At 37.5% G+C, this 20,199-nt stretch overlaps 1 protein-coding gene across 7 annotated transcripts in view; it reads right to left on the reverse strand.

The window, feature by feature from the left end:
• st3gal3b (ST3 beta-galactoside alpha-2,3-sialyltransferase 3b) overlaps positions 1-20,199 on the reverse strand; it is a 57,677-nt gene that overhangs the window by 25,596 nt on the left and 11,882 nt on the right. For 3 of the 7 annotated variants that reach the window (XM_079877083.1, XM_079877081.1, XM_079877082.1), the window contains 5 exons: positions 18,832-18,903; positions 18,426-18,473; positions 13,962-14,004; positions 10,613-10,705; positions 5,382-5,476 (listed from right to left, as the gene is read on the reverse strand). In XM_079877083.1, coding sequence (XP_079733209.1) covers positions 5,382-5,476; positions 10,613-10,705; positions 13,962-14,004; positions 18,426-18,473; positions 18,832-18,903 — 351 coding nt within the window. The remainder of the gene's footprint in view (positions 1-5,381; positions 5,477-10,612; positions 10,706-13,961; positions 14,005-18,425; positions 18,474-18,831; positions 18,904-20,199) is intronic. The other 4 variants (XM_079877084.1, XM_079877085.1, XM_079877086.1 and 1 more) reach the window with 2 other exon arrangements.

The following is a 20,199-nucleotide window of genomic DNA, read 5'->3' on the forward strand; positions in this document are numbered from 1 at the left end:
GTCCGGTGGTTTGAAAGCATCTACCCTAATGACTACCATTACTGTTTCTGACAACAAAGAGCTCACATGTGAGATTATCTTTTTTATTGCCATAGACGCTATGTTATTGAGAGGCAAACATAATAGGATGTACCAATGTAGTCCTGTGGTTTGGTTTGGTTTGGTGTGAAGTGAATGGATGTGATTACAACAATACAGTATGTAAAAACCTTCTGTAAATTGATTCATCCTCCAGAAATGCAACAGTCGGTGTAGTGTGAAAGCTAACGTAAGAGCTGGAAATCTGCATTGACCCTAAACTGTGACCTGAATGATTAAAAAGCAGCAGGGAGTAGCCGTCATTGTTTGGACAAAGTGCTGACGGCTCACATCAAGCATCACCACACACTGCAAAAACAGCGTCGGGACCACACTGGAATACGAAACGAATATATATATATATATATATATATATATATATATATACACACACACTCACCTAAAGGATTATTAGGAACACCTGTTCAATTTCTCATTAATGCAATTATCTAATCAACCAATCACAAGGCAGTTGCTTCAATGCATTTAGGGGTGTGGTCTTGGTCAAGACAATCTCCTGAACTCCAAACTGAATGTCAGAATGGGAAAGAAAGGTGATTTAAGCAATTTTGAGCTTGGCATGGTTGTTGGTGCCAGACGGGCCGGTCTGAATATTTCACAATCTGCTCAGTTACTGGGATTTTCACGCACAACCATTTCTAGGGTTTACAAAGAATGGTGTGAAAAGGGAAAAACATCCAGTATGCGGCAGTCCTGTGGGCGAAATTGATGCTAGAGGTCAGAGGAGAATGGGCCGACTGATTCAAGCTGATAGAAGAGCAACTTTGACTGAAATAACCACTCGTTACAACCGAGGTATGCAGCAAAGCATTTGTGAAGCCACAACCTTGAGGCGGATGGGCTACAACAGCAGAAGACCCCACCGGGTACCACTCATCTCCACTACAAATAGGAAAAAGAGGCTACAATTTGCACGAGCTCACCAAAATTGGACAGTTGAAGACTGGAAAAATGTTGCCTGGTCTGATGAGTCTCGATTTCTGTTGAGACATTCAGATGGTAGAGTCAGAATTTGGCACAAACAGAATGAGAACATGGATCCATCATGCCTTGTTACCACTGTGCAGGCTGGTGGTGGTGGTGGTGTAATGGTGTGGGGGATGTTTTCTTGGCACACTTTAGGCCCCTTAGTGCCAATTGGGCATCGTTTAAATGCCACGGCCTACCTGAGCATTGTTTCTGACCATGTCCATCCCTTTATGACCACCATGTACCCATCCTCTGATGGCTACTTCCAGCAGGATAATGCACCATGTCACAAAGCTCGAATCATTTCAAATTGGTTTCTTGAACATGACAATGAGTTCACTGTACTAAAATGGCCCCCACAGTCACCAGATCTCAACCCAATAGAGCATCTTTGGGATGTGGTGGAACGGGACCTTCGTGCCCTGGATGTGCATCCCACAAATCTCCATCAACTGCAAGATGCTATCCAATCAATATGGGCCAACATTTCTAAAGAATGCTTTCAGCACCTTGTTGAATCAATGCCACGTAGAATTAAGGCAGTTCTGAAGGCGAAAGGGGGTCAAACACAGTATTAGTATATTAGTATGGTGTTCCTAATAATCCTTTAGGTGAGTGTATATATATATATATATATATATATATATATATATATATATATATATATATATATATATATATATATATATATATATCATGACTTCTGAGAACACGAGTCACATAATGACATTTCTTTCATGTAATGTTGGTCAAGAAGCTTTTTTTGTTTAAAAACCGATCAAACACGCTCAAACTATTTAAACAATTCATCGTGAGTTTTAGAGGAACTTCACCAAAGTAGCTAAGAGTGACACTTCATTCTGAGTCACCGGAGACATTTAAGAGGCTACTTAATACTGTAAGGCACTTAAAAGGCCAAACTTACAGTCAAAACAGCCCTAATGGTTTATTCTCCTTTGAGGTATTTGGTTCTCCCGTCTTTAAAGGATGTTGGGATTACCTTACGGTCGACAAAACCATCTGCAATGCTTTGACTGAATGTTTTCCACTGAGGGCGACGTAATCAAGAGCAGAAATCACAAAGTCGTAGGTGGCCGCAGGGATTGCTTATATCAGAATTGGTAGTGCAGATATAAGACATCTATTTTTATGCCTTTCTGGCCCACGACTCGAGAACCTTTGTCAAGCTCTATTCAAGAACCACACGTATCACCTATCCAAATGAATAAAGTTAAAAGCGAAGTCACGCTAGGTTCACGATCCGTGCAGCAAACAGAAACCAGGTGTAATGTAAACAAGGGACCTGCTCTTTTGAAAGTCTTCATGTGTGTGGACACGGCAGCCCTTAAACGAACACAAAGGTTACATTCAAGGTACCCTTATGTGCACGTTGCCCTCAAGTGCTGGAACATTTGACAATGTGCTGAAATCTAAGATGTAATCGTCTTTTCAGATGGAGGGGGGAAAAAACTGAGCAGACAACGGAGGATTACATTAACAACCAATTGGTTTCAAGAAACCGTTTTCTTATCTACAGGTCTTTCTCTGAATGTCTCATTCTCTTTGATACATTCACAAAGCTCAGTAGAATGAAGTTCTTGTTCTCTGCTGAATGGAATAAAACCCCCACATCACTGAAGTACATAAATGTCTGCCATACAGTGCATTACATCAGGCCACGTACACACAACAGAGGTTTACTCTCAGACACTCCTGCAATATCAGGGTCATCCCTGTCCTGAACCGGCAATGGTTGATCATAGTAAGAGTTTGGCATCCTACTGCTATATAGAAACATGAACGCTAACAGTTTAAAACATTTGGAGTTTATGACAGGAGTCATTTTTGTGACCAGAGACGTATTATTGTCCAGTAATACTTTTTATTTATGCCAGTTAAACTTCTGCTTTCTCTTGACTTTTCGAGAGTGAAGTTGCTTGTCAAATGCAATTGTATCAATAATAAGCTCTTTATAAGAATGATAGAATTCCAGATAGGATTCTGATTTAATTTAAAGGAGAACTCCGGTCAATTTTAACATTGAGCTCATTTTTTTGTACATTTGGAGTGCTGTCAATACAGAGAACAATGACAAAAATCGGTGTTGCCTACACCGTGTTATCCTCTTTTTAAAATTTGCACCCTGTTGACTTCAATGGGGCAAGTTTTAAACCTGCTTTTAGCCTCTTAACATCCTTGATGTGTCATTACAAGTGCACAGGTCATGTGAGTGATTCCTTCGGAGTTAACACGGGTGAATCTGACTGCAGTAGATGTGAAAGATATGAATAAAAATGATGTTTATTCAGCCAGCGCACATACCTGTATTTACATCCTGTTTTCGGTCGAAGTCCATAGTAATCGATTGTCGAGTTCACGCGCATGATCATAGGTACTAAACCAATGCGCGTGAACTCGACAATCGATTACTATGGACTTTGACCGAAAACAGGATGTAAATACAGGTTTGAGCGCTGGCTAAATAAATATAATTTTTATTCATATCTTGCACATCTACTGCAGTCAGATTGACCCGCGTTCACTCCGAAGGAATCACTCACATGACCTGTGCACTTGTAATGACACATCAAGGATGTTAAGAGGCTAAAAGCAGGTTTAAAACTTGCCCCATTGAAGTCAACAGGGTGCAAATTTTAAAAAGAGGAAAACACGGTGTAGGCAACACCGATTTTTGTCGTTGTTCTCTGTATTGACAGCACTCCAAATGTACAAAAAAATGAGCTCAATGTTAAAACTGACCGGAGTTCTCCTTTAATTAATTTATTTGGGTCTGTTTTGTCCATTTTGCTTTAATATTCTTGAAAGTCTGCTGCGGGAAAAGTTTTGAATTGCTGAGTGCATGTGCAGGAGGGAAGATATTAATGTGCACAGTATGAAAGAGAAGGAATGATAGCGAGACTGACTTGTATAAACCCAAAATATAAACTTTATAATTTTTTTTTTTTAAGATACAGAATGTTATTTGTTTATCAAGCCACAAAAACTAGTTTAGCGTTGTGTGTGTATGGGGGGGGGGGGGGTAGTAGGGCTGCACATTATTTCATTTTAGCATTGATATTGCAATGTGCGCATCAGCAATATGCCTGGTTCAGACTACACAATATTTTTGTCTGTTACGATAGTGACTGTGTCAGATTATGTGATCTTGACTCCTAAATTCTTGTCTTGAACAGAAAGAAACAGACAACACGTTGCTTCACGACCAATCATCGATTGGCATCTTTAACAACATGCGTGATGTCATTGAGAAGGCAGAACTAGCGACTGACTTCTGGAAACAAGAGCGTAAACAAACAATGGTTGTACTAGCCTAATGCTAATTCCAGTACTCACCGGGTTGCTGAAGCACCTCCGCTATCGTTCGCCAGCATTTATTTTTCACTCTGTCGTGGTAGTCGCTCGAGGAAACATCACAAAGGTAGGACTATTGTTGCCATAGCTGCATTAACCTTTTCTCCATTACATAATTTCATCTAGCAGCACCAATACAATTGTCTCTCTTTTGTCTCGCCATGTTTGAAAGCTGTGTACAGAAAGGCTTATGTGCTCCTATTGGTCAATGTCACAGATGTGACAGAACCCATCGTGGAGGAAAAAAAAAACATGCTTGTCTTTCTGTTGAGATGTCGAGAAGCGTTGCAGACGCAGCGTCAGTTGTCATCCACTATGGCACACTATACGAGATGCGTTCTTGCGCTCCGACACCCATTGTCATTTACGAATGACCATGGCACCCTACAATAACGGATATTTAGATATTTAGGAAACATGCTAATTTCACATACTCGTTTCTCTGAAAAACACTTCTACAGCCAGTTATTTTACTTATTATTTTACTTATTATTTTACAAGCTCTGTGTTGTCAGTCGGGTTTTGTTAGGTCTGTGTGATCTCGCCCACTGCCTGTTCACCCAATAGTATTTCGACACCCCGGGATGCCAGTTGGCAGGAGAAACAGCGCATCGCAGCCTTGGAAACGAGCAAACAATTCACACAACCTAAAAAGCCTCGATATCCATCTAAAAATCTCTATGAACGAGAGTATATTAGGGGCATAACAATGAACAGGACACAATAATAACAAAAATTTGTGGGAAAAGAATTTAGCGGGAGCGAGACTAAAAATCCATCCGGTGCAGACCTCCAAAGAAGTGCTTCATACCGATTCAAATAATTAACATGTCGTTTTAAACGGTTCATTAAAAGAACAAACAAGACAGCATTTGGAGAACATTGTTGTTAAAGGGCAAAGTCCACCTTAACAAATCTATTTTTAAAAAAAAGATACATACCTTGTGTTTTAAATCCAAATGGAGGTAAATAGTTGTTAACTTTAGCAAGCCGCTTAAAGTTTCGGTCCAGAAACATGCAAGCTGGCTTACTAAACCTGCAAAAGCATAAGAAACAAAACATAATGAATGCACATTCTATGGACAACTAACATTCAGATGTAGACAAATGCAAATTCAGCAAATCTAATAGAAGACTGCAAATTTTTGCACAATACCAAAAACATCTCCATATCAATTCCATATCAAAAGGGCTAATAAAATATAGCCAAACAACACATTCCCTTCCTGGACATCAGGAGCTCGGGGAGTCAAAAGGGGCTTTTGTATGTGAGAGGTCTCACTTCATCTCTGCTTTGACCTGTGATTAAAGTTTAAAACAGTGTGGCTGAACCAGCACCAATCAATCATGAACCCAGGCCTCCGTTCACCCCTTCTCAAGAGGAGTCAGGGGATACCCTACCCGGAGGCCATTTCCCAGCACACTCCCCTCTTAAAGCTTGATGTGCAAATGCAACGATAAATGCCTGTGCTTCTGACCCACAGATCCTCACTGTCATTTTTTATCTACTCCGCCTGCTACCAAAGGGCATTTCGACAACATTTAACGCAATACAAATGGGAAATATCCAGGAAGTGGAACACTGAGCTGCTCAAAGGTGCCGGTAATCAAAAAACATTTTTTCAATACAGATCCCTTTCAGGGGTCATTTTTATAAGTCTCAGACAGCAGAGCATCTTCCACAAACACATCGTGAACGCTGCCACTTTTCTGCTTCCGTAAGTGTGGCCACACGATGGATGTCTGTTTTTACGACCCTCCCAACTCAACAGGCTCATTATTCATTTACAAACATGAGGATATTGGATCATTTTTCAGGGTTCCCCCCCCCCCTCCTCCTCCTCCTCTTTCTGAGGTCTTTTATAATTAAGTTAGAAAATTGCAGTAGATTGGTCAGGGGGAAGACTAACAAGGAAAGCTTGTCGAGAGGTACAGGCGGTTTGAAAAAACTAGGTTCCCTTAAGAAAACTTAAAAGACTAATCATGGATCAGTAAAGAGAACACAAGGGTCATTTAAAAAAACAGCTCTTGCTTTTAGGAAGAAAAAATAGCAGAACCCCTTTCCCAAAATCCTTTCCAAAGTACAGAGCAGCAAGAGTTTAAGTTAAATCTTGAAAATTCACATTAAAGGAAGCAATTTAACAACCCTTTTTGGTAACAGAGGACTCCAGTTGCTTTTGAACCATCTAAATCTACAACAATGTCTGATATGTCGGGAAAATGAGGACAAAGAGGATGTCAATTGAAAAAAAAAAAAAAAAAAAAATCAGAGCAATGGCAGGAAATGAGATGAGGAAATGAATGGGCTCACTATTGGCAACTGTTTAACAGATTCTGATAAAAGTGTTTCTATTTCATGTACTAATCGCTGAAGGCTAGAGGATGTCCGACAACGTCAAGAAAAAAGAAAAAAAACGGTCGCATCGGATACTCTTCTGATATCACCTGATAAAAGCAGACAAAGCGAAGTCTTGCCAAAACAAACTGTGATTAATTAACTTGTGGCTTGTGGGGTGCGGACTAACTCGCATTATAAATAACTGGGTGAGAGAGCTTTAGGTCTAAAGACAGGCAGGGGTCTGCTTGTCATAAAGGGGTCCTGAACAGGAGGCCTGTGCACATTGTGCTCATTTCCTCATGGCTATCTCTCACTGGGGGCTGTATTTTTATAACCGGCCGCTCAAGTTCAACCAAGACATTTGATTTAAGAGTCCAATACAAACAATTTTGGGAAAGGGGTAGAGGTGTTGAAAATAAAGTTGATTCCATGGGTGAGCCAACGACTGAACTAACAGAGGGTGAGATCACATGGCTTCAGGTGGTTTTCTAGACATGCAGGGATCCCCTATTAAAATGAAACCGCTAAAGGGAGAGATAAGCAATTGCCCAAATGACCACATACATGTAATAGGGCTTTATCCCCAATAGGACCATCCCTACTTTATCCAACCACTGATTAGTGAGGCTGATAAGTTTTTCTAGATTGAAAAAATAAATTGTTTGAATTTCCCGAGTATAGCATTTTAAGAAAATTATTTCATTTTAAAAGCATGTAAAAATAATTTAAAATACATTTTAAAAATATGTAGTTTTGAGCATTTTCAAATCAGACTCTTCTATTTAATAAAGAGCTTTAATATAATAATTTAAACGGACAGTATGCAAGTTTTTCCATTAGAGGAATTTTATTCAAACCAATAACAAAGCTTGATGACGCCGTGAATGAGCGCGGAATAATGGGAGTTGTCGTCTTCACCTCCACAGCTGATGAAAACCAATCCAACGGGACTCGGGTAGAAATCATGTTCATGGATGAGCTAATGTATTAAAGTTTTATTAATGTTACTGTGGTTTGAAGCAGGGCGGGGCTGAGAGCTGTCAGAGCAGAACGAGGCCAGTGGAGCGAATGCTAATGAGAGAGACCTGCGCGACACACCGATCTCAAGTCCCGTGGAGGAGCTCCGGAGCTTTTATTATTATTAAATCTTGTTAGAAACATTTGGGATAAAGTCCACAAGTCAACAAAATATTTAACATTGTTCTAGTGTTTTTTTGATATTTTAATCCAGAAATCTTACGTATTGTGCCTTTAATTATACAAGGTGACTTTCTTGAAATTGAGTCTTAAGGTTCTTTATCCAAAATGTACACAGTTAGTCCTCTTAGATGCTTAAAAAATATCCAACTACAAAACTACTATGCTTTGATTAATTCAATGGAAACACTTAAGGTTAATTTTTTTTACATTAGCTAATGCATTAGGTATCATGGACATGCACTAACAATTTTCACAGCATGTATTAATCTAATGCTACTACATGTACTGTCTACATATAATACTTCGTTGTTTTTTTTTACTTTTAAAAAAATGCAAGCTTTTTATATTATTAATGAGCATGAATTAACAAGGAACAACAGTATATTTATCATTTATAATTAATTATTGTTGTACAGTTGTCAGTTTGTGAAACCTATTATCTGTTTATACGTTCAAAAAGTACATAAAATGTGTCTTTAGTTCACCGTGATTCTGGCAACATCTTAACTGAATCAATGTATCCTAAACATCATTATAAATAATTTATCATGCAATAAAAAAGCTCAAATATTTGTGTTGTAATGATGTGGCAGCAGTGCCTTTTGACCCCGAAAAATAAACAGAGACCCTGAGAACCTTGATCCATCACATGTTAATTAGAGGCACATTGTAGACACTGTTAACACATATGCCATTAATTGGGGGACCTGTTAAAAAGTTTTAGGCACCAATTCAATCATTGCTCTGCTTTATGGGTCTCTTGATGCTTGTACTGCCTCTAGACAAATAACAACAAAACAAAACGTCTTCTGCAACGTGAACTTGTCATTCTTGTTGTCAAGTGTTCTTTACACTCTCTCTTCTTTAAAAGGTTATTTCCTTAAATTAATATTTTTGTTTAGTCAGTTGTTTAAATCAATCCAGGGCAACCATCTGACTAAATATTGCTGTTGCTATTGTGTGATAGTTACTGTTTTGTGATAGCTGCTAAAATCCCTTCCAAAATAATCTTGCTTGATTGGTGGAAAAGCTATTTCTAAACAATCTTATGGCGATGAGAGAAATATCCATGAACAAACCAAACCGTGATGCTTAATGTTTATCATCGTTGGGCATGCTGTAGTGGAAAAATGACTTCTGCTAACAATAGCCAGCAGGAGAATTATTCTAAAGATGAGGGAACAATGGAATACGGATGCCAGCAAATACGAAAAGCTCCATCAAAGGGCCATGTCGTCACTGAGGGTCTCTGAGCGTTGTGTGACATCATTGAGAGTCGAGGAGAGCTCTGAGGATTTAGTCAAATGGAAGAAGTTGACTCATTCGGTTCTCCACAGTGGCTGCTTTACAGAGCATTTTCCTCTCAGCCACAAAGACAGAATCACTGTCCACTTCCAAAAGAGTTACAACAGGCGCATTGTGGAGCTGGCGAGCATGCGGAAGTGGTTGTTTGTTGTGGTAGGTCACAAATTAACAAGGACTTAATGGATCAGAGGAACAGCTTTCTGTTCAATCTGAGATATTATGAGACTGGCCTCAGGGGCTTCATGGCTGAGAAGTGACATAGTGTCTCTCAAAACCAGGGAGAGTTGAATACACAAGGAACTTGGTAAATCAGGACTACAGAAGTAAATCTTTAACAAAGCGGTCTTCCATTCATAGAGTTTGTACTTAATTCTGAAGACGACAGAGAGCTCAATATTGCAAAGCCTTCCAGATCAAAAGCAGGTTTCAAAAAAGCTGAACAGATAAAAAAAAGAATAAAAACACAGCATTCAGCCAAAGCTTCTTTGTGTTCTTCCAACCAAACATCCATCCCATCTGCCATCTTCATTTATCCTCCTTTTGAAATATGAAATACCTTTTCTCAAAACACAACCACATCTAGCAGTGTGCAAATTCAAGTGAAACTGCAATAGACCTCAATTCATACATATCAGCAATCAACAATAAGAATGTTTTTCTATCAGTCACCACTTTGATGAACAATTCATTTCATATTTAGACATTTGTTTTAGAGAATTTTGTTTTTTCATATAATTTCAACAATATCACCCATCTCAGACAGCTAACTCTAAAGGTGCACCAAATTATTTTTACTGAAACACCAACACTGAAATTATTACATATTAAGTATTGTAACAACCAACAGTCAAATAAAAACTGAGTTGTACAAACATTTAAACTGCATGCAAGGCAGTTTTTTAATAACCGAATTATGTTTCTACTCAAATTTGTAGAAACGTTTAAACGGTGGCTGTAATATATTTTGACAGGTTTATTCAAACATACATTAAAGTGCCCCTATTATGCTATTTTAAAGGTTCCTAATTTTCTTTTGTTTAGATGCAGTAAATACATCACTAACAGTGTAAGTAAAAATATAATGAATATGTTATACAGAGCATATTTACCTGTTATAGCTTATACATGTTGTGTGCACGAAAAAGACATCAGAAAAGCACTAATTTCATCCGAAACGTAAACTGTATTCAGTGGCCTAAATATCAGTGCATCACTCATTTAAAACAGCAGATTGTGCAACAACATGTACAATAAGTTACAGTAAAAGGCAATGGGTCATTCTTATTGTCGAACCCTGAGTATTATGTTAATTAAAAAATCGGTTCATACTTTGGATAGATAGCAGTCATTTTGGCAGCTGCATAGCCAGGTTTGCAGGATCCTTCACTGAGGTTTCCATACTTGTACACCAACTCCGGAGGCCTGTAGACAGTTAGAGAGGAGAAGAAAGAGGAGGCATTCATGTTAAACCTGACAGGAATATCAGACAGCATAACTATGCTACAGGGTAATGGTGAATCTGAGGTATATTGTTTTTATCTTGCCTGGCACATGATGGATGACATCTAGATCAGGATGTGATGGATTACTTTGTGAAACTCATTTATCGCTGATGTGTTAAATAAATGAAATAGTCAAACAATAGGAATGCAACACATTTTGCTGGCTGCACAAACAGCGAGCGTGTTTATTTCATACTTTTGCTCTGAAAGAATGTCCCAAGCGCAAAACAGCTAACGCTCTAAAGACAGCATTTGTGGTATGATGTTACCACAGAAAACAATTTTGACTTGCCCCTCAGTTTTATTTTTATAGGAAAAAGGCAAAAACTGGTTACACGCTCAGTAACCTAAACAGGGCCAGCGTTCCGGGTTGTTTAAAAGCTGAAATGTAAAGTACTTACACTAATTATTCCATAAAGCTGGTTTATTTTTCAAACAATAAAATGGTCTACTTTTCTAGATGAGTAAACATCTGGTTATGCGTGACAGAAGTTTGCACAATGCAAACAATGCTTTACAGACAGCAATGCCATATAACACATGTCTTGTTAAAATCTGTAATGTTTGGAATCGTGTGGTTATACTTTATTGCCTCCATTGTAGGTGCCTTACAGTATTTTCTTTTTTTATGTGATTTTTATTTGTTTTCATTTTAATCAGGGTAGAGTTCTACGGGAGTCAAAGATATTTGGTATGACACTGACACAAAAAAGTTAAAAACTTGAAAAGAACCAGGAACAATCAGGACTCTTTTTAAAAGACTTTCAGTATTCTATATGTTACAATTTCAGTTGAGACAGAGGCAGAGGCAGGATCTAAGTGCAGCAGTAATATTTAATAAACAGTCTCAAACTAAACAAAAACTCAGAACAAAAACCAGAACAACCCTTGCGACGTAAAATAACTGACCAAGAATAAGACAGAACACAGGCTATAAATAGACAGAACTAAAGAGACAAATTAACAAGACACACCTGAACTGAACTAACTCAATAAGTAACTATGGAAACAAACAGGCAGGGGCGGAGGAAGACTAAACTGAACTAATAGACAGAACACAGACAAAGACAGAAATCAAAACAGACTGACAATGTAAAACTATTATTTTTAGATATATTTACACCAACATTCAAAATTATGGGGTCGGTAAGATAAAAAAAAAATTAAAAAAAATTATTTTAATATATAGAAATTAATACTTTTATTCAGCAATAATGCATTAAATCTGACTTTTTACATTGTTACAAATAAAACTGTCAAATAAATGCTGTTATTTAACTCCTCAAAAAAAAAATTTTTTTTACCATCACAGGAATAAATAACATTTTTAACTATTTTAACAAAGAAAACAGTTATGTTTGTATTTTGACCAAAAAATGCAGCCTATGTGAGCACAAGATAATTCTTTCAAAAATATTTTAAAATAAAAATATCTTACAGACCCCAAACTTTTGGACATACATTATATATATTTATAATATATCAAGTGGTTGTATACAATAATAAAATATCGAGAAATCCTCTAAATGGATGGGGGCAGCAGACACGCTCCTACCACCTAAACTGAGCGGTATCATTAATAACCTGCAGCTCACAATGAAAGCAGTTCAAATAAACAGGTGAAGAGGACACAGGTCAGGTCTGAGAGGCCAATGGGTTTCTGTGCGTGTGTGTGTATGTGTGTGTGAAAGAGAGAGAGTAAAATCAGGACTATCAGAGACTGGAGGTGGTTGAGAATGGACACATGCTGGCTGGACCACCTTGTTAAATGGCATCTAAAGCATCAACTGTGTTAATCTCAATACTGGATTAAAAATCACTATTAAATAACTATGTCCATTTTTCTGAAGTGTCAGTAACACAATAAAAAAACAAAACCACGTTCTCCGAATTTGCATTGTTGATAAAATGCCGAAACTCCAGGTTTCAACACCAAATCAAATTGTCTGACACTAAGTGCCTTTTCAACAGTTAAAATAAAAGCCACAAGACACTTATTTGCTGAAGCCTTCATTTTGATTAAGTGGTTGGCCCCAATGGGGCAGTGTCATATTTTGTTGTCGTGACAGCTCTGAGTCTTTGAGCAGCAGAACGGGTGGTGGATTGAGGCCAGCTGAATGATGAAGTGCACCACACAGACAGTTTTTGCTCACAGCGTCAATGAAATCTAAACCTGTCGAAGGCTTTGCTTATTGTACGTGCGCATGGTGTGGACAGACATGCCTTCTCTGATGCTCAACACTGAGAAATTAGGGCGAGGTGAGAGTCTGAGAGTATGGCTGCTTCAAAGATGAAATGTAAACATATACCTACCACACACAGACCTATCATACATCACAACACGTCACACACGAGGCCGCTGGAATAGATTGCTCAAAGACACTGATGGCACTGAATGGGGGCAAAAGCCTTTATTGCTTTAAAGACTTTTTAGCACCCTAGATTTTGTATTTATTTATATTTCTCTATATAATATGTATAGCTACAACCACTTGATATATTAAACGCTACTATTCAAAAGTTTGGGGTTAATTTATTTAAGAAATTCAGCAAAGATGCATTCAGTTGATTAAAAGTGACTAAAGCCATTTATAAAGATTTATATATCCCCCCAAAAAAGCTGTTGAACCTTCCATTCAAAGAATCCAATAAAAAATAAATGTTTCTAGAGCTGTAAAGCAGCATATTAGAATGATTTCTGAAGGATCATGTGACACTGATGACTGGAGGATTGTCTTTGCCATCACAGGAATAAATTATGTTCAAAAACTGTTATTTTGAAATGTATTATTTCACAAGTTTACAGGTTTTACTTTATTTTTTTATTGAAAAAATACAGCATTGGTGAGCATAAGCAATATATTTTGGAACAATAACATTTGTATTTTTAAAATTGAATTTCTTACACTTCAGGACGACTGAACTGAACAAGTGAAAGTAGAAAGGTAATGTGGTGAAAAAGAAACGGTGACCAGTGACAGCATCTAATACCTATAATACAAATTCTTATGTAATCTAAAAATCATGATAGTAAAAATAAAAAAATAATAATTATTAAGATAAACTAAAAGGCTGTTTGCTCTTGATCGTTGTATTAACATTTAGATTATTTTATGTAAATTTTTCTCTATTGGTGAAATGTATAAGGAAGGGATGGTATCATACAGAATACTTACAGCTTTGTGTCCAAATTCAGCATGAACCCTTGCTTATCAAACACTGTGAAGAGAAAGATGAAAATGAACATTAACTCAGAACATTATAAGGCAAACACAAAAAGAAATGTAAATCCTCACTTGTTATGCCATCATCATGTCAAAATGCATCACTGGTGCATTTTTTGTACCACTAAACATGTAAATAATAATTAACATTCAAATAGTTAGGTCATCATCTAAAGGATTTTAGTGTACGCAGAAGCAGCAGCAATATAAGATTAGACCAGCCAAAACATTCCACATTTCAACTGGGAAATTGTTAAAAAGCAGCTCTCCACCTATGAGGGCTTCATTAGACCATAGGTGTCAATGAGGTGTCAATGATGCTAAGCCTTCAAAAAAGAAGAGAAAAAACAGAAGTGTGAGCAGGGGGAAATGAAAAAGCAGTAAACCAAAACTGCTGTGCATACTTAAGTATGCCTACTTCATTCCATCTGGTCAATAAAAACAGTAACATGTTCAACTTTAAGCATGCTTATTGCGATAGATAGAGCAGTGCCGCTAGAAAAAAAATAAATAAAACATTTAACAAAAGACCAAATATTTACCAAGCAGACTGAAATAATGGGCTCAGTAAAAAGGACTGATGAACAGGTAAATGTGGAACAAAACATTAATTCAGCTGCTACATTCTCATTAGCAACACTTGTAGCATTCACAGCGTGAATAAGGCATCAGCGAGGACAGCATTGCTAATCATATGGGAAGGAGAGTTTGAGAACGCCTCTGATGCTCTCCAGACAGATGCTGCAGATTGGAGAGGAGGAACTGGTTAGAAAGTGACCACTTCTGAAAAGGAATTATTCACAGTTGGCGATTCAGAGACAGACCCTCCGAGGGTGTTTTTAACTGTGGAACCACAGCAAGCAAACTCTTAGATACCCGCCGGGGTCAGACATGAACCCCTTTCAGATGGAGGCCCAAGTTTTTGATTACAATTTCACAGGGATGTAAAGCGGGTTGCAGAAATAAATAACACCAAAAACTGACAATCTAAGTGTCTCTGGTATAGGTTTAGGCTGGTTTAGCAGCCTGCAAATCACTGTGATTTATAATGCAAGTCTTTGCAAAATGAAGAGTGAAAACCCATTCATATTATAACTTAACACATTCTGCTATAGTCATAAAGACATCATTCTAAGGTATGAAGGCTAAGAGGTGGTTTTCATTCATAGTGTATTGTATGTTGGTGGCATGTGTGTGCTGTTCTGTATGTATCCCAATGACAATATAATTATTGATGTAATAAACAACATACATTGGTTGGTTATATTATTTTATAGATTTAACTTGGTTTCATGTGTAATGCAAAAGAACTCTTAAAATAAAAAAGGAAATATCCCTATTAATCATTTACTTAATCAAAATATTATGTAGTTTTTCAACAATGCTTTTCTAAAATGTCATGCAATCACAATTCCCACTTAAAAATAATACAATGAAAATAATCTGTGATGTCATTTTTAAAAAATATATGGTAATTTTTTTTATATATTTTCTTAAATATTTTTATTCCGTTTGTCTTAATCAGCACTTCGATGTTTACACTTAACACCCATCGCATTAAGTTCAAGTTCAGCTCTGTTATGGAAAAAAAGATTGCACAAAGCACAATACTGACTATAAATAAATGAGATTCACTTTCTGGTGGTTACGGCCCTTGTGGTCGGAGAAACATGATTTCTTAAAAGTTAAGGGGGGGGGGCTTCCTGATAATGACCCATGTACACTATCTTAAGACTCTTTCACACCAAGTGTGACATACAAAATTTTGAATAGAAAGATTATTATGCAGCTATTCACAGCAGGGATGAACTTTCTCTGACATTGTTTTTAATATCTGTTGAATATTTTTTATTTCGCCTGGGGATAAAAACCATAGACTGTAAAAAAAACAAAAACACACCAACCAAAAAGATCTGAGAACGACTGACTGCATATACAGTACACTACCATTTAAAAGTTTGGGGTCAATAAGACATTTCTCAAATGTTTTTTAAAGAAGTCGTCAGTCACCAAGGCTGCATTTATTTGATAAAAATACAGTATCAACACTAATATTGTAAAATGTTAATAAAAAACAAAAAAAGAGTTTTCTATTTGAATTTATTTTAAAATGTAATTTATTCCTGTGATGCCAGCTGAATTTTCGATTCATTTTTCAGCATTATTAATCCAAGTTCAGAAATAATTTTATAATAAATTTCTAAAACTCTTGTGCTGCTTAATACACCTTTTCAGGATTCTTTGATGAAACGGCATTTATTTGAAAAATATATTTTTTTGTAACAATGTAAAAAAATCTTTCCAGTCACTTTTGATCAATTGAATGCATCATTGCGTAACAAAAGTGTGCATTTCTTTACAAAAAAAAAAGTAAATTATTACTGATCTCAAACTTGAGCAGTGTATCAAAATTGTAAAACACGCAAAGACTACAGTTATTGAGCCTGATACTATTAGTGCCCTATTTTAACGAACAAAGCTCATGGTCTAAAGCACACGGTGCAAGCGTACTTGGGGCATGTCCGAATCCACTTTTGCTAGTTTAACGACGGGAAAAAGGGTTGTCCCTATTCTTTTAATGAAGAATGGATCTTTGGTGTTTTGGCCGTAACATGCAATAAACCAACCAGAGTCACATCTCTCATTCCCTTTGAAGGCCAGTTGCTCTCGTGCCATGGCGGATTCGCTATTTACATGGTGAAATTTGCAAGCGGAAAGACTGAACGCTCCAGAGCGCAAACGGATCTGCTTGTGCGTGAGGTTAAAGCATGCAAGCAGACCATCTACAGGACAAGCCGGATTCCACCATATCTTATCTACACAATACTAATCTTTTACATTGTAATCCTTTTATTTGTAATATTTGGCATCTTTGTGTGCTGCTGCCAATATTTGGCATCCCTGTGTGTGTAATAACTAGGCGCATATTACTAATGCGCCCTTTAAATAATAAAAAAATACTGCACCATTGACTTTAGACCAGGTTTCAGTTGGTCAATGGCGCAGTCTTTCAGTTGAATCAAAATAGCAACACGCCAACAATGCGCCCGAACACACCTCATTTTCAGACCAGCACACCCATGGGCGCACAAATGCATTTGCTATTTAAACAAGGTGCAGGACGTGAAAATGATAACTGCGTCGGGCTGAAACTAGCAAAAAACACTTGCGTCGCATTCCAACCCCTTCCATCTTCGGCACACAACAGACATTGACAGTTACACAACTACCACTTTGACACTTCAAAAAGTTCATAAAGGGATTGTGGCGAGTAGGACGAGGCCGAGGGCCGTGGGAGAACGGCGCGAGGCCGGTGGCGTGATTGATAATGAGCGACACCTGCGCAACGCACCGGTCTCGTATCTCTCACGGAGGAGCGGAAGCATAAAGGAGGAGCGGCGACAGCGGAGATCAAGAGAGGACAGGCCTGAACTTGTGTTGTGTTTTGTTTTATTATATGTGACAGCAGTCGTACATGAGGGGCTGCTGTCTTTTACTTTTGTTTTGTATTTGTTTTATTTTTGATATTAAAGTTTCTTGAATGTTCGCCAGTTCCCGCCTCCTTCTTCCCACAACATTGAACCTCGTTACAGGGATCATAAAACTCATAAAACTAAATGAATTTAGCGATTTAGTCTAAATTTTCTGAAGAGACACGATTGCTTTATATAATGAACAGATTGAATTTAGGCCTTTCTTCTGTCATGTCAAACTAGTATAACAATTAAGCTTGCTTATAGGCTTGTTATACCAGTTATGAGGCATGAAATTTTATATTGGATTAAAGGAGAAACATTATAAATGAAACTTATACTTGACACTCAGTTGCTAAATAAAAATCCTAACGAAGAGAATACACTTAATGTATAGTTGTCGGTACACGTAAAGCTTTTCTTGCGATTTTGGCATGTGTACAGATCCTTCACATACACAATAAGCGCGTTCAGACCCGGACACACAAGTGGTAACGAACAACAATACCTTAGTTTTTATTTCAGAAAAAATATTTCTAATAGGTGTTATGCCACACATTTGAGCTTCCGCAAGAACCAATGAGGTTCATTCTCGTGTTACGCAGCACGTTTGAGCTTCTGCAACAACCAATGAAGTTCATTCTAATTTTTGGGTGAACTACCCCTTTAAGGTACACAGGTCAGGCACAAAGCGGGACACCTTTCAGGTATCTGTCCTGGCTGGTGTGAGCTTTACTGTCATTCAGCACCACCTGTTGTACTGGTGCAAATTCATTTCATTATTTGTTGGTTTGTTTTTTGTTTTCTCATATCGCATTTGGTGTGAAAGTGTCTTTCGTGAGTAATGTAGTGGAGGACATTATCTCTGGACTACCAGGCCTCCCATAATAACTGCTAGGGTTCTCATGTTGACCAGAGTGCACTCTTTGCAGTAAGGCTGTACCTGAGCCTACTGTTCGTCCCACGGAGACAGGACCCTCGACCACCGGCTCTGAAACACAAGACCATCAATTAGGCCTCGTGGGTTCTGTCCTTGACACAATCTTCTGGAAACTTTGAGGTCACGCTGAATGACCCTCAGGCCAAACCCACAATCGCCAACCTATTTCAAACAGTACGAACTAGAAAGTTGCATTAGTTCCAGGAATTACATGAGGTTGAAAATTTCAGGATCCCCATCACCATAGTTTCCAGCTGATACCATTAGTAAAATTGATTATTTAAAAAAAGCTTTAAAAAAAAAAGAAGCCCAGATGGATAAGGATGTTAGTGCCCAACGGAGAGCCCATTGATTATTTCACCAGTCCCCAATAATCGCCACAACAGAAGGAGCGGTAGAGAGTTTCTACCTTTGGTCACAGGTGATTTGACAGTATTTTTAGTGACTTTATGGACTTTTACTGTGGCTGGCACATCTTTATCTGTGAAACAAAAGAATTAAAAATTAGCAGACCTGCTAAATATGTGCAAAGTCAAACAACATATGATAATGAGGGTAAACATTATGAACATGCAGAAACCAAAAACACACATTAGCATAAAGTGCCTTTAGAAAGTTTTCAGGTTTGATGCCACAGATCTTTTCAAAATGGACAAAACCAGCTTTGAAAACCATTACACTGAGTCTTGAACATTTAACACTATATCTCCACTGCGTCAAAGCAGCATGTCATCTCACAATTAGGGGTGGGCGATATGACCATCTATCACGATAGGAGTAATTTTATTTCAAGAAAACGATATATCATGATGTAGGTATTTGTTTTAAATACGGTTTTTACATCACAATTTTTTATACCATTGAAATTTCATAAATCTCATCAGCAATTTCAATATCATAAAAAAACTAATACTAAGTAAAAAAAAACTCAAGCTTACTGAAGACAAAAGTCAACAGTCAGTGATAAAATAAGACAAAAGAAATAAATGACAAGCAATAGGATAAAAAAAAAATACAATAGAACAAAGACACAAATGAAATAGACCTGAAAAAATTACAGCACTAAATAAGAAATACTACATAAATTGTAATAAAATAATAAAAAGTAATTAAATGTACAAAAAACACTGCATAGTCTTCACTGTGCAAATTAAATATAAATGTATTATTTTTAAAGTTAGAAAAGTGATTTAGCCAGGAGCAGTGAGGGATTATTTATTTGTCTTTTGTTGTTTAAGATTAAGATTAATGGCACAGACAGCAACAGGAATATTAGGCTGCTGCCACTTTAAGACCAAATGCACAGATCCAATATACTGTGACGCATACGCTTTCTCAACTGTTTACGCTCACTTAAGAAATAAATGACTGTGTTTACGAGAATACTCGCAAAAACTGACATTTTGACACATAATTGTGTGTATTCGACTGTTCAAACCCAATTAGGTGGCAAAAAGACCTCAGTTCAGTACTCATGCACTCTATAAGCAATGGTTTCATGTGTGCGTCTCTCAGAAAGAGCTCAGAAACCATCTCTCAGACACATATACCGAAATGAGTTCTTACATCTCTTTCACTGCTTTTTGCGCTTAAATTATTTAAAAACATTTGTTTTTAAATTGCAATGTTTAAAATTGCATGCAAGCTTTTGTGGCAGCGCAGCACATCAATGTCACGTGAGTGCGTAACCGCAATGGAGACGATAGTCCAAAATCTCTCCCGGTTGACAAATTTCTACCGGTTAATCGTGTCTACCAGTATATCGCCCACCCCAACT

This window comes from Squalius cephalus (genome assembly GCF_949319135.1).
Source record: "Squalius cephalus genome assembly, chromosome: 7".
Classification (NCBI taxonomy): domain Eukaryota; kingdom Metazoa; phylum Chordata; class Actinopteri; order Cypriniformes; family Leuciscidae; genus Squalius; species Squalius cephalus.